This window comes from Elephas maximus, chromosome 5 (assembly GCF_024166365.1).
Source record: "Elephas maximus indicus isolate mEleMax1 chromosome 5, mEleMax1 primary haplotype, whole genome shotgun sequence".
NCBI lineage: Eukaryota > Metazoa > Chordata > Mammalia > Proboscidea > Elephantidae > Elephas > Elephas maximus.
The window spans coordinates 78,707,201-78,722,563 of NC_064823.1; the positions used below are offsets into that span (position 1 = coordinate 78,707,201).

At 41.2% G+C, this 15,363-nt stretch overlaps 1 protein-coding gene across 4 annotated transcripts in view; it reads right to left on the minus strand.

Annotated features, from left to right (window-relative positions):
- FRAS1 (Fraser extracellular matrix complex subunit 1) overlaps positions 1-15,363 on the minus strand; it is a 532,476-nt gene that overhangs the window by 134,932 nt on the left and 382,181 nt on the right. For all 4 annotated transcript variants that reach the window (XM_049885934.1, XM_049885933.1, XM_049885936.1 and 1 more), the window contains 3 exons: positions 9,594-9,708; positions 4,393-4,530; positions 1,465-1,497 (listed from right to left, as the gene is read on the minus strand). In XM_049885934.1, coding sequence (XP_049741891.1) covers positions 1,465-1,497; positions 4,393-4,530; positions 9,594-9,708 — 286 coding nt within the window. The remainder of the gene's footprint in view (positions 1-1,464; positions 1,498-4,392; positions 4,531-9,593; positions 9,709-15,363) is intronic.

Here is a 15,363-nt window from a genome sequence, read left to right on the forward strand (position 1 = left end):
TAAAGATTACAGTCTAGAAAACCCTATGAGGTGGTTTTACTCTGTCACAAGGGGTCACTATGAGTAGAAATTGACAAGAGTCCACCCAACAACTCTTTACCAGAGGTGGAAACCTGGGCAGATTACTTACTCTCCATGATGCGTAGTTTCCTCAGGTATAATACTTTTTTTTTATATAATATTTTTGCTAGGATTAAATAAGATAACGTATTTTTTAATGTTTTGTGAAATGTATTCTAATCTGTTATATATTGTTACTGACTTTATGTATTGTCTGGAGGCAAGTCTCTAGAAATGAGCTGATACTGAGTTCATATTAACAATGAAACAATACTCAAATTTACCATTGATTCATGTTAACTGTACGCATATGTTTTTTTTTTTTTTTTTACTCTCAAAGAAGAAAGGAAGGGCTGGGAGTTTTAGGAAGATGGCTTTCTCTTCCACCAAGACTTATCCCTACATGAAATGTAACAGGACATATGGACGGTTGATTCTAATGGAATAGTCAGTCAAAACTAAACAGCTATTTAAGGATGCTATTTATGATTACCTATGCTCACTCCAGACCTAAACAAGAAAGCTTGTCCCTATGTTTCCCCAGCATAGGCACCATGTCTGACTCTGCTTTAGCTTATTAGTGCTCAGCTTCTATTTTATTGTGAACTAAAACTATTATGCTGAGGTGTTCTATACAAAAGGTTTCTTAACCCACTCTCTGGGCCATAAGACTTTTCCCTCCTAATGAAAGGCTCTATTCAAGACTAGACACAACCATTGTTTGTTAACTGAGTAAAAGCATGTTATAAGGATGATTGTGTATCAGTCATTGTTCTGAGGGCTTCACATACACAGGTACAATGTTATCATTCTCAGATGTTCACTTGTGGATATTCAATGTTATGATTCACTGTTCGAAACATTGCCATAGAGCAGGCGATAGTGAAAACTAAAAAAAAAGAAGAGGTATTCGACTTACATCAGAATTGACTTACAATGGAGTTGTCGGAACAGAATCCCATCATAAATTGGGGACTACCTGTATATATATTTTTTATTATCATCTCCATTTATGGATAAGGCATTCAGACACAGAGGGGTTAAGAAACTTTCCCAGAATAGGCTGAACACTAGACAGTTTAGATCCAGAGCTGAAGATCTTAACTGTTACCTCTTTTTAATAGATACGTCCTAATATATGTCCTAACATAAAACGGGCCTTAAACGACAGTAATCTTTGGCATCCTTGGTGGATTGTTTTTGTTTTTCCTTTTCCTATGAAAACAAGGTTATGCTATTTTTATTCAACTACCATGTGATTTATTTGAGAAAACTGTTTTATATAACTTTTTAAGTGGTTCTTAGAAAATAGTTAAAAGTAATGATGAAGGAGGAAAAAGAAAGGACTAAAAAGGAAAGGAATTAAATACCATTTTCTAATAAAATTGAAATGAAATTCTTCACCTGTGAAGTGGAATTTCACCGATTCTGGGAGACCTGAAAGAGCAGGAGAGAGAAAATCAGTATACTAAACGTTTTGGGGTCAGAGATAGATGGGTATGGTCCAAAATATGCGGCAGAAACTAGGAAAGTAAAAGATGTTCTAATCTAGATGATTCTGGTTTAAGAGAAATCACTAGGTCATTTGCTAATATTACATTGGATTTAATGGTGCCAGCACTAATTTTAAGTAACAAAAAGCATCACATAGTGGAATAGTTTTGTATCAAAGCAGTTAGAGTGATTAATAACACATTCATTCAGATCCCATTTTATCAGTACATAAAATCCTACAAATCTGTGAATGTGGGTGATAACGTATATCACTGACAAGGGTGCTCAGGTGGGTCAATTCCATTGTAGAATTGAGTGATGCCCAGGATGTTGATTTATACACTGTAACAGTGAGAGATTTATCTCATGGCATTTATCCCATAGATAACACGGGATAGGCTTCTGCTCTTTCTAAAGAGGCTTTGGCAACTCAGGCCAGTATAATGGATACGGAAATAACTTCAGCCATGGCTGACATGTTTTCTTTCCCTCTAAGCCCAGGATGTCCTGAGTTTCCCATAAAGTAGGTCTTGTAAAGTATGGGTTAGAGAACCACGAATATTTTCATGGGCTATTAGTTACCCAGTTACTAAACAGTGAGGATACTCCATAGAGAAGAGACCTATCCTTGCCCTTAGAAACTTCCAATCTAATTGAGGACCTACCCATTTTCTGGACTACTGAACTTATACAAATAATGGGAAATGTTACTTGATATCTTTACTATAATCAAAAAAGTAACTCTAAAGTTATTTAATCGGTGATCAACTCAGCGTAAGAAATCACCACCTGTTCTTACTGTATAAAATATATTAATCACCTTATAAGGTACCTACATCTTAAAGACTATAAAGAAACAGATTTCAGGATGTTTAGAATCATGCCAAGGCACAGACATATTTAGGGGTAGGACTCAAAACTCCTGCTTTGCAGTCAGAAGCTTTGATTACTGGATAAAGAGAAGAGATACGGGTGGTGAGGAATAAAGATATCCTGGCTTAGTGGAAAGGCACACACTGATTTTAATTTTAAAAAACTCGGTAATTCTTTTGCTCTGTTTTCCTTTTAAAAAGGTGCCTTCTGTGAAGCCCCTGGTTTAATTCCAGATGCGTGCCTACCTTCATCATTTCTACATGAACCTTCCCTGAGGTACTGCAGGCTCCTCTTCACTGGCTTCCCCTCACCCACACATCTGTCCACTACAGCATCTTCAACCCATTCACATCATTAGGTCAAAGAGTTCTTTGTGAAAAGCCATCCCGCTATGTCTTAAAGGAGTCTCCGGATAGTGCAGACGGTGAATGCACTTGGCTGCTAACCAAAAGGTCGGAGCATCTCAGAAGAAAGGTCTGGAAATCTACTTCCAAAACATCAGTCACCAAGAGCCCTACACAGCACAATTCTACTTGGACACACATGGAGTCACCATGAGCCATAACCGATTCCATGCCAACTGGTTGGTTTGTATCTTAAAACTCTCAACTCCCTAGTGTTTTTGGGATAAAGACCCAAATCCTTAACTTGGCCGGGAGGGCTTGCATGGTCTGGCCTCTGTCTCTCTCTCCAGGCTCATCTTGCTCTGCTCCATCCTCCCTCTCCACATTCCAGCCACTCTGACTGGAACATGTTCTCTCCCCACAGGGCCTCTGCACATTGGGTCTGTACCCTTCCTTCCGAAGGGATCCCCCAACCATCCCAATATGCACACTTAGCCTAGTTAGCTTCTACCATCCCTTACATGTCAATACTTCTTGAGGAAGCCTTAATTGAGCCCTCAGTCTAGGTCAGTATTGTTAAAATGTTTAATATCACCACTGAACATTCTTCCTTCTTTTCAGAGCTCTTATCTCAGTTTGTAGTTATACATTTCTCACCGGGATCATTTGATCAATGTCTGCCTCTAGATCCCAAACCTGCCAACAGCAGTATCCATTCCTCCTTTTGCTCACCAATATATCTCCAGGGCATAGTCTAGTGATTGGCACATAACAAACGCAAACCAAACCAGTTACCACTCAGTCGATTTTGACTTATGGGGACCGATGTGTTTTTGAGTAGACCTACCTTCTGTTGGGTTTTCATGGCTGTGACCTTTTGGAAGCAGATCATCAGACTTTTCTTCCAAGGTACCTCTAGGTGGGCTCAAACTACCAACATTTTGGTTAGTAGCCCTGTGATTACTGTTTGCGCCACCCGGAGACTCCTGATGGCACATAAAGCAAAACTCATTGCCATAGAGTTGATTCGGACTCATAGCAACCTGTAGGACACAGTAGAACTGCCCCACAGGGTTTCCAAGGCTATAAATCTTTACAGAAGTAGGCTGCCACATCTTTCTCTCTAGGAGCAGCTGGTGGATTTGAATAGCCAAACTTTTGGTTAGCATCTGAGCACTTTAGACACTATGCCACCAGGGTCTCCTGATTGGCACAGCCAAAATCAAAAACCCATTGCTGTTGAGTCAATTCCAACTCATAGTGACCCTATAAGACAGAGTAGAACTGCTCCATAGAGTTTCCAAGGAGCAGCTGGTGGATTTGAACTGCCGACCTTTTAGTTATCAGTCAAGCTTTTAACCACTGCACCACCAGGGCTCCAACTGGCACACAGAAGGCACAAAATAAAACTTTATAAGTATATGGCCGCATGCAGGAATAAAGGGAAAAAAGATGAACTGAGACCAAACTACATATTGGCAGATAGGTCTCGAGCTAATCGGAATAGCTTTAATGCAATGACACCAAACTATAATAGGACTAGGGGAAGAGTTAAGGCAAGCCTGCCATCAAGATCCACACACAAGTCTTGAGTGCCTCAAGACAGAGAAGGGAGCATTACCAGCAAAGGAGAAAGTCATGATCTCCTGGAGGTAGGGGGCTGCAGTGGGAGGTCGGTACAGGATTTTGCCTTGGTTAATATCTTCCTGCGTGAAATACCGGATGGGAGAGTGAGGCTGGTCCCTGTGTTCGATGATACCTGGTGGGAGAGAGACTCAGCATGAGCATCAACAACAATTCTGATGACTGACTGAATGATCAGAACCATCAAGCCTATCTCCCCTCTGCTGGGAGTTTTTTATCCTTCAGGTAGGACTCCTTTCAGGTTGCTCTTGGTGTGCTAGATTATTCTTCAGTTATTCAAATAAAGAGCAAATATGCAACCAAATAGTCTTTAATAGGGTTTGTTGAATATAAACCATACTAAGATGCAAACTAGGAGTCCTTGGGTGGGGTGATGCAAATGGTTAATGGTTAAGTTTAGTGGGTTAATGGGTATTATGGATTGAAGTGTGTTCCCCCAAAATATGTGTTATAAATCCTAACCTCTATGTCTGTGGTTATAATCTCATTTAAGAATGGGTTCTTTGTTATGTTAATGATGCAGGATTAGTGCAGGGTGTGTTTTGAGTCAATCTCTCACAGAAGATATAAAAAGAGCAGATTAGGACAAGCAAGAAGCAGAGATGAAGGAAGATTGATGCGAAATCACATGGAGAAGCCAGACAGCACAGCTGAAGAGACAAGGACCTTCCCTCAGAGCTGACAAAGATAGAAAGCCTTCCCCTAGACCTGGAACCCTGAATTTAGACTTCTAGCCTCCTAAACTGTGAAAAAATTAATGCCTGATTGTTAAAGCCATACACTTGTAGTATTTCTGTTATAGCAGCACTAGATAACTAAGACAGAATTTGGTACCTGAAGAATGGGGGTGCTGCTCTAACAAATACTTACAAAGAGGAAGGGGCTTTGGAATTGGTAATAGGTAGAGGCTGCAAGAATTTTAAGGTGCCTAATAGTAAAGCTTAGATTGCCTTGAAGAGACTGTTGGTAGAATTATGGACGTCAAAAGCAATTCTGGTAAGGGCTTAAAAGGAAGTGAGGAGAGCTACTGAGAAAGTCTCTTTTGTCTTAGAGAATACCTACGGCACCAGCAATAGAATGTTGCCAGAAATGTGGACATTAAATGTGTTTCTGGTGAGGCTTTAAAAGGAAACGATGAGCATGTGGTTGGACGATGGAGGAAGGATGATGCTTTTTAGGCAATGGCAAAGAACTTGTCTTAATTACATTCAAATGTTTGGTGGAAGGTAGAATTTGTAAGTGATGAACTTGGATATTTGGCTGAGGAGATTTCTCAGCAAGATCTGAAAGAGGCCATGTAGTTTACCCTTGCCACTTATAGTAAAATGCCAGAAGAGATGGACCTAAAAATGAACTGTGTGAAATGAAAACGAAACTTAAAGATCTGGAAAATTCTGTTGTACAGGCTAAGGACACATGCCCTAAAACTCTCACCAAGGACTTGGTGACTCAATCTTTTGTTAAACAGATTAACCCTGTGACTGATGGACCTAGCCAACTACCACAGCAGAAAACCTATCAGCTTAGACCAACGGGAAAGGAACAGGAAAAAAGGAAAGAAAGCTGTATGCCTCTTGTAATTCTACAGGCAAGAAACAGGCCAAAGTAGCTTCATCTCTTGTCCCCCAAGAAAAGAAACAGACCATCTCTAGAGAAGTTTGGAAATCAGCGGAACTGTTCTAAAGAGCATGTGAAATGGGTCTGCCTCAGTTTCAAAGAGTGGGGCCATCGTCTCCTGGGTTCCGAGGGGTGCAGCCATGGCCTCTTAGGTTTCAAAGAGTTAGATCTTCACCAGCTTGCTTCTGGAGTGTGGGGCTGCCATTCACGAGTGCCAGGGGGATAGGGTTGCTGCCCAAAGCTGATTGGGCAGGGCTGCCACGCCCAGTGGGCAAAAGAATGGGGTCTGCCAGGGACAAGAGTGAGTTCGCTACTCAGATGGACTGGAAGAATGGGGCCGTCCAAAGCAGAGGGAGCAGAACTGTCATTTCAGTGGGCCTAGAAGGCAGAGCTGAAGCCCAGGGCTGAAGGGCCTTCACCCAGAATCCAGACAGTATGGCCAAAACCCAGAGTCTGATGGGCTGGCCCTTGCCCAGATGGTACCAAAGACCAAAGGATTATTTTCAAGCCTTGAGAGCTAATGTAAACTGTACTGCTGGGCTTTGAACTTGCTTAGTGCTCTTTATTCCTTCTTTCCCTCCAATTTCTCCCATTTGTAATAGAAATGTCTACCTTGTACCTGTTCCACCATTGTACTGCGGAAACAGATAATTTGTATTCTAGATTTCACAGGTTCACAGATGAAGAGGAATTTTGTCCCAGGAGGGAATACACTAAAGCCTCACCCATATTTGATTTAGATGATTCAGAAGATGAGATTTTGGACTTGGACTATATTTAAGACTTTGGAGATGATGTGATGGGGCGAATGTGTTTTACATGTGGTGAGGACATAATTTTGGGGGGTTAAAGGGTGGGATATTATGGATTGAATTGTGTCCCTCAAAAATACATGTTGTAAATCCTAACCTCTATGCCTGTGGTTATAATCTCACTTGGGAATAGGTTCTTATTTTAATGAGACAGGATTAGTGTAGGGTGTGTTTTGAGTCAATCTCTTATAAGACACAAAAAGAGCAGATTAGGACAAGCACAAAGCAGGGATGGGGAAAGACTGATACCAAGCCACATGGAGATCTCCAAGGAACCAGAAACAGAAGCTGAAGAGACCAAGACTTCCCCCAGAGCTTACAGAGAGAGGAAGCTTTTTCCGAGAGCTGGCACCCTGAAGTTAGACTTCTAACCCTCTAAACGGTGGGAAAATAAATTTATGTTTGTTAAAGCCATCCACTTGTGGTATTTCTGTTATAGCAGCACTAGATAACTAAGACAACACGTTAGCGCTCTCAGCTGCTAACTGAAAGGCTGAAGTTTTGAGTCCACCCAGAAGTTCCTCAGAAGAAAGTCCCAGTGTTCTGCTTCCAAAAAACCAACCACTGAAACCCCTATGGAGCACAGTTCTACTCTGACACACAGGGGGCTGCCATGGGTTAGAATAGACTTGATGACAACTGGTAAGACGCAAACCACTGCCCTTAATGTAGCTTTAAAAAAACAAACAAACCATTACCATCGAGTCCATTCTGACTCATAGCGACTCTATAGGACAGAGCAGAATGGTCCCACAGGGTTTCCAAGGAGTGGCTGGTGGATTCAAACTGTTGACCTTTTTGGTTAGCAGCCAAATCCTTAACCACTGTGTCTCCAGGGCTCCTAATGTAGCTAAGACCAGGTAATTCTCCAGAAATTATAGATACTGGCCCATAATCATGAGATTCTTTCAACTGAGTTTACATTCAAAGGTCATGGTCCCTGAGAAACTGGCACAGACTGACTGGCATCCAGTGATGCTGTAATGAGATTTTTTTCTTCAGAAACTTCTTTGTCTCTATTATGATCTTTGGCAACAGTAACATGGGCCTTGATTATACTGAGAACAAATTCTGCAATTATCACTCTGCTTGTGATAACAGCTGTAGGGGCTCTGGATTTGCTTGCAGTTTCTTGTGGGTACAGAACTGATGCTGTGATCATCTTTCATGTCCCATTAACTCTTTAAAACAAAGGCATGTGTGAGGCTTGGTGTTGAACTAATTTCACTACTGAGAGATTGGGAGATTTATAGGCATTCTACACAAGAGGCCCAGGTTGCATAGAACTCCTTCTCTACCTCAGCAGTGGAAAGAGAACCTCTAGCTATGACTTAGAAGATTAAAAAAAAAAAAAAAAAGGGAAAGGATGACTTTTAGGCTTTCTTTTTGCTTTATCAAAAAGGTAATGGAATTTAATTCTTAAGACTTTAATTTTTTCTTGGAAATTTCATAACGTGAGAGGCTTACATCAGGGACACAGCCTCAGACGTGGGAGCAGAACTGGCTTAATAGAAGCCAATCTCCTTTTCTGTGAGGGACAACCATTCCTTGTGGGGCACAGGCTTGTTAGTTAAACACAGGACTTCCAACCGGTTCTTTCGGGTACAACCATGGCCGACGAAGCAAAACCAGAACAGACCTGAAGCTTTAAAATTTGGGTGAAACAAAGCAGTAACCAGAATGGGAAAAATTATGGGTTGAAACCCTGCTAAAAACTTAATCTCCTTCGTGGGAAGCAAGGGCAGCATACACATTGCAAAGCAACCAAATCTCTTGGCTGTTGGATTTTCAGCAGAGGAGGAAACAGCCGGCCCCAGTCAAAGATGGCGGCTGGCCGTGCTGCTTTGAATGTGTGTTGCTCTCCACAATCCTGCCAATAATCCAGTCTCACACATCAGGCTGCTGAAACGGCTCATTACGCCTCTTCCAAGTCTCCTGTTCTAGGGCTTTGACCCATAATTTTTCCCATTCAGGCTCACCCAAATTTTAAAACTTCAGGTCCATTCTAGTTTCACTTTGTCAGTCATGACTGAACTGGTTCGAACCAGTTCAAAGTCCTGGTTAAACCCAAAGTTAAGAGCTTTAAAGCTGAGGAATGGTGGTGAGAGACCACCTCTCCTCTGGCTGTAGCTGTGAATTTCTATGTCACTTTGGAAACCCTGGTGGCGTCATGGTTAAGCGCTACAGCTGCTAACCAAAAGGTTGGCAGTTTGAATCCACCAGGCGCTCCTTGGAAACTCTATGTGGCAGTTCTATTCTGTCCTATAGGGTCGCTATGTGTTGGAATCTACCAGATGGCAGCAGGTTTGGTTTTTTTTTTTTTTTTCTAGGAAGGACGAATGGCTTCTCCAATTGGGAAAAACAACTGAGCATGTGTGGTCCAGTCCCTTTGTGACAAGCAGAGCTCCTTATCCTTAGCACATGTTCATAGACAATGCCTGTGTTTGTCCAGTTCAGCCTGTGTGTGAGAGGGGAAGCTCAATTTAACAGCTGAAATGAAAAAAACCCCAAGGGATACATAGGCACACCATGTTCTCCCGGGCAGCTGGCAGTACCAAAGCTGACCCATTCATTTCCATCTATCTGGCTACAGTGGAGGGAAGCAAAGGGTATGAATAATTGTTACGCCTTAGAATTTCAACAAGTATTTCTATGTATATTAAGCAGAGAAAACTGTAGAACTTTTAAGATTGTTCAACAACCAGAACACAACAGCATCACTCAAAAGACCATTTATTACACATCTTACCTTGATTTGGATGCAGAGGTAGAGTGATATTGTATATGATCTTTCCACTTGGCTTCTCAGAATTTACAAAGGAGAGGGAATGAGGCTGAATCACAGTCAGGCGGTCTTCTCGAGCCTAAATAAATATTTAAAAAAGGAAAAAGAAAAAAATGGGTGTAATGAAAACAAAAGCCAGGGGCAAAATCAATCCTTGGTAAAAAAGGAAAAATAAAAATGCACTCTGGGCTTTTAAATTAGTCACACACAGCAACATTTTCTCTAAGAGTTCAAAAAAAGGATCTGGTCTCTGGAACTGCAGATTTGTCTGGGTTTGGGAATCTCACATGGTTATATAGTCCCCTTCAGGTCTTCTTACACTGACTATTTTCTCCCTGGCCCCCTGGCCCAGGCTTATGGTGATGTACACTGTGGGGGTCCCAGTCTGATCACTGATTCCCTAGGTGGAACTGGGCAGTGGAATATGTTTGAAAGACAGGCTTCACAGCTGGCTCGCCAGGTCTCCTCCCCTCTAACTTCATGGGCTAAGGTTGCATCTGGCAAGAAGCTGTGAGGACCGGACTGAGGGGTTTAAGTCTTGGCACCAAGAGATTCCACAGAGCATGCCCCAAGCCCCAGCTTTGCTAATGGGAACCCTGAGGATCTCTGGTTAGAATGCTAACAATGCGAACAACAAACTCACCTCAAACACTAAAGAAGTCTCACCATTCACTGTCAGGGATTTAAGAGCTGCTAATTATTATTATTTTTTTAATTAAACTACATAAAAATAGCCGATATTTTTGTCTCCACTCTAGTATTCAAAGGAATCACATATTGCTTTTCACCTGTAGCTTTCAAGACCCAATAATGAGTGAGTCAAACAATGTAATGCAGAGGCCAATGTGTGTGTAGCTTTTTCTGCCCATTCACCTGTGTACATGCAAAAATAAAACTGGTTGCCATTGATACTGACTCATGATGACTCCATGCGTGTCAGAGTAGGACTGTGCTCCATAGGGTTTTCAATAGCTGGTTTTTTTTCAGTAGACTGCCAGGCCTTTCTTCCAAGGTACCTCTGGGTAGACTCAAACCCTCAGCCTTTTGGTTAGCAGCTGAACATATTAACCATTTGCACCACCCAGGGGCTTCATGCACGTGCATCACTCATCAAAAACCAAAAAGGAGAGAATCAGACTTCCATGACCAGGTATGGCAGTAAATTGGGGACAGCAGCGAAAACACAGAGTGAAGAGCAGAAAAAACTAGTCTGAGCATGGGCCCCTTGCCTGGGTCACACACGCTTTTATGAAACAAAACAACAACGTCTGACTCACTGCAGGCTCTGCCTAGCTGACCCCTGATGGTGGGCTAGACTTTGACATGCTCTCTTGCTCTTTGAAGCCCTGTCCCTTTTAGAAGGAATTTCCCTATTTAGGAAAAGATTAAGCAGGGTTCAGTAATGCTCCTGGAGGAGGGCTAGGCATTCTTTCTTTTAACCAGGAAAAAAGACTGCAGGTTGCAGTTGCTCTGCAATTGTCCCTAAGGCATACTTGTCTGGGGAGAGGCAGCGTGCGCAGGTCAGGACAACCCCCCGAATAGCAAAGAGTCATATTTCAAGCTGTTGCACAGGTCTGGAATGTAATGAGCAAGGAAAATCAGCATTGCAAATAGCAGCTGGTCACCATCCTAAAATAAAACAAGTAAGGGCAACAAATTAAAAATATATACCCTCTATAAGGTGTTTACGGAGCCCTGGTGGCACAGTGGTTAAGCAGCCATTGCTTGGAAGCCCTATGGGGGCAGTGCTACTCTGTCTTATAAAGTTGCTATGAGTCAGAATCAACTCAACAGCAATGGGTTTGGTTTAGGTTACAAACAGTGTTTACAACCCGTACATGTGCATACGTACCTACACACAGGTACACGTGAGGATACACATACACAGTCAAAAAGCACAGGCTCAGTACATTGCTTAGTATTGTTTGCCACCTTTTAATCTCAAAACCATCAGAATAACTGAAAACCCTCGGAGAACTACTGGGGTGTTTTTAAAAATCTAGATTTCCCTAAAATGATAAAGCAATAATAAGAAGAGAGAATTCTCAAGGGCAGAGGGCTATGGAAAAGAAAAATATGTTCTAGCCAAGATAACAGAGATTCTATTATGGAATTTATTGATACTTATTTCTCTACTAATAGAAATAGACACTAGGTAGAAAAAGAAAGAACCTGGTTCTCTGAAGAACACAATATTCAAGTTGAGATATATCCAAGTATTATCAATTTTAATGCTGGATATTTGGGATGTTCAGTATTTATCAATTAAACATAGTAAGAAATGAGATTAAATTTCATAGAAATCATTACAGAAGGTGCTTTTTTATTAAAATATTTTTCAACATAAGATGATTACAGAATAATGGTTTTCATAATACCCGTATTACCTCTGACTATATCCAGAATCCAACTGCTTCTCCCACTTTCACTACCACCACCCTGCTGGGAGCCACAATCTCTCATCTGGATTGCCACAGTGGCTTCTCAACTGCCTTCTTGTCCCCCTCTACAGTCTATTTCAACTCAGTGGCCAAAGCTATCTTTTTAAAAAGGAAGTTAGACCTCTGTTCAACATATTGCAATGGTTCCCCATCTTACTCAAAATGAAAGCTAAGTCCTGACAATGGGCTATGAGGCTCTACATGATCTGTCCTTCCCTGCTGTCCCCCTTATTACATCTCTGAATTTCTGTCTATTATTCTCTGTTTCACTTGCTCTGCTCCAGCCACGCTGGCTTCCTTGTTGTTCCTTGAACATCCAAGCATGGTCTTAACTCAATGCCTCTGCACAGATTGTTCCCTGGATCTGGAATGCTCTTTCCTCAGATACCTGCATGGCTATCTCACTTATCTCCTGCAAGTCTTTCTTTAAATATTATCTCAAGAAAACCTAACCTCAACCACCTTATTTAAAAGGCTGTCCCTGTCTCCCACCACTACATTCTTGATCCCCTTTGCCCTGATCTTTTTCTTTTACATCATACCTCTCACAAACATACCAATGTAACTTTCTTGCTTACTGTATTTATTCCTTATTGTCTATTTCCCCCCAAGGGAATACAAACTCCATGAAAACAGGGATCTTTGTTTTGCTCACGGATGGGTCCCAAGCATCTAGAAAAGTGTCTGGCATATGGTACATGCTCAGTAAGAATTTGCTGAATTAATGAGAAACACCACTGTGGAAAGATTAAGCTAAGAAATGAAATAATTATAAAACTTTTAGTAACAACTTCGTCAACAATTTTTTTAAATGTTTTCCGTTGCATTTCAATGTCATCCACTGATTGGAGGGGCAGACATTTTAACATTTAAGTCTTAGCAAAATGGGCACGGCTTAAGCCTTTAGACTTTCAAGTCAGGATTTATCAACAACAGTATCATCACACTTTCTTCAAAAGAAAAGGCAAATTTCATATGTTGATTGTCATTCTGACAAGGCAGCCAAGTCCATGACAGGCCTGAGAAATTAGATGCCCATGGATAATAAGCAGAAGATGAGATAAGTAAAGTGAAAGTCCTGTAAGAAATCACCTCTCAGTTAAGACAACAAAATTAATAGATGTTCATGTAGCAAATATTCATTAAGAACCTACTATGTGTGCAAGGTACCAAGTCAAGAGCTACAGGGGAAGCAAGATGAATCAGATATAGACCCTCCTCTCAAAGAGTTCTAGTTTTAGTGGGGGAAAGCCATAAACAACTCTAAGAAATAAAATGCTAAATAGCATGAAAGGCTTAGATAAAGTGTAACAAGAATTCCAAGAATAAAGAAACATTTACAGAGATTATAGATAATAATGTCTGAAAGGTCTCAGAAAAAAGCATTGACAGAGAAGCCTGCAGCCATAAAACAAGTGCAACATGCCCAGACTTGAGTATATACCACAAAAAAAGAAAGAAAGAAAAAAAGACAAAACAAAAACACTACACCTTCTAACTGGATCCCTGTTAGCCTCAATAAGAGTGGGTTAAAGAAGACTCTTGCTACAGTAACCACTCTGGAAACGAATGAAACAAAGAAAGAAAGACTTTCAAGCTGAAGGCCTTTCGCTCAAGTGGTGGCCTTGGACAACCCAACCCTGAGTTTCCTGAAGACAGGAAGTTATTCCTAAATTGCAAATCTCATCATGCCAGTCCTCAGCTACAAATCCTTCAACACCCTATGTATTTCCCCTAAGAGCTATTCAGGATGAAATGTGAACACTTTCGTCTGATCTTCAAGATCTTCCATGATCTTTAATTTCTTGTTTCTTCTTCACCTTGAAATTTATGCTCCAGCCAACTAAGCTACCTGCTGTTCCCCAAACAGGCCATGTTCTCCTGTGTCCATTTTTTTCACCTGCTGCTCCTTTTGCCAGTGATGAACTTTCCCCTGTTTTTAGTCTAGATCAATGGTTCTTCAGGTATAGTCCCCAAAACAGCATCAGCAGCACCTGGGAACTTATTAAATACACACATTCTCCACCCTACCTCAGACCTATGGAATCAGAAAACTCTGAGTTAGGACCCAGCAATCTGGCTTTAACAGTAAACCGTACAGGTGATTCTAATGTATGCTGAAGCTTGAGAGCCCCTGGTCTAGAGATAATTTACACTCAACCTTTAGGACTCAGCTCAGACCACCTCCTAGAGGAAGCCTTCCATGGACCATAACACCCGTCTCCCCACTGGATAAGGTGCCCTCCTGTCTGCTACCATATCATGGCTCTGTCATAGCATTTATAATTACAACAACATTGCTTATATATTTGCTTGTCTCCCATCAGAGAATCTAAGTTCCTTGAGAGTAGAGACTGTTTTATTGTCCTTGAATCACCAATGTCTACCACAACACTTGGTATAAATTCCACCACCACCAGATGCTATAGGGTCGATTCCATCTCACGGTGATCCCATGAGTATCAGAGTAGAACTGTGGTCTACAGGGTTTTCAGAGGCTGGTTTTTCAGAAGTAGGTCTCTAGGCCTTTCTTCCACAGTACCTCTGGGTAGACTGGAACCTCTAACCTATTGGTTAGCAGCTGAGTGTGTTAACTGTTTGTACCACCCAGGAACTCCTGGCATAAATTAAGGGCTCAATAATGTTTATGAATGAATGGCTGAATGAATGGAGAGGTAGATTCTTCCCCGTAACACATATATGAATATACTAGATGGTTCATAACATATTGACCAATTATGCAGAAAACTTGTGTGCTTAAGATGAGTTTCAAATCACCAAGAACGTGCTTTTGTCACAGAATACAAGTTATGTTCCAGAGTAATGCCCCTAATTAATGTCAAGATAAATAAATACAAATTGTACATATTTTAAGGACCAAAAGAGTACCAAATCACATTTTATGGTAAATCAACCTTTGAGATAGCCTAAATTACACCCGACAGACCTAATCTGCAAATTTGTAACCGGAGACCCTAAAGGTTAAACAACTTGAAAAGCCCCTACAGAGGTCCACGGCAACAGAGCATGGCTCCTGATTCATTTTTATACCTCTAAACTCAAAATAAACACTGCATTAGCCTTTGGGAAGAAATGTGTATGCACATTTTTCCTTACAATTTAGAGAAAATTGTGATTCAAGTTCCTCCAGTCAGAATGATGAATTATAGACTTTATAGTGTTGCTGAATTATGATTTCTTTAAATTATGGTTTACGGTGGAAATGCCGATACCAGCTATTCATTAAAAACTTTCTATTTCCCCCTTTGTGTCTCTGTCATGCCCCAGACCCA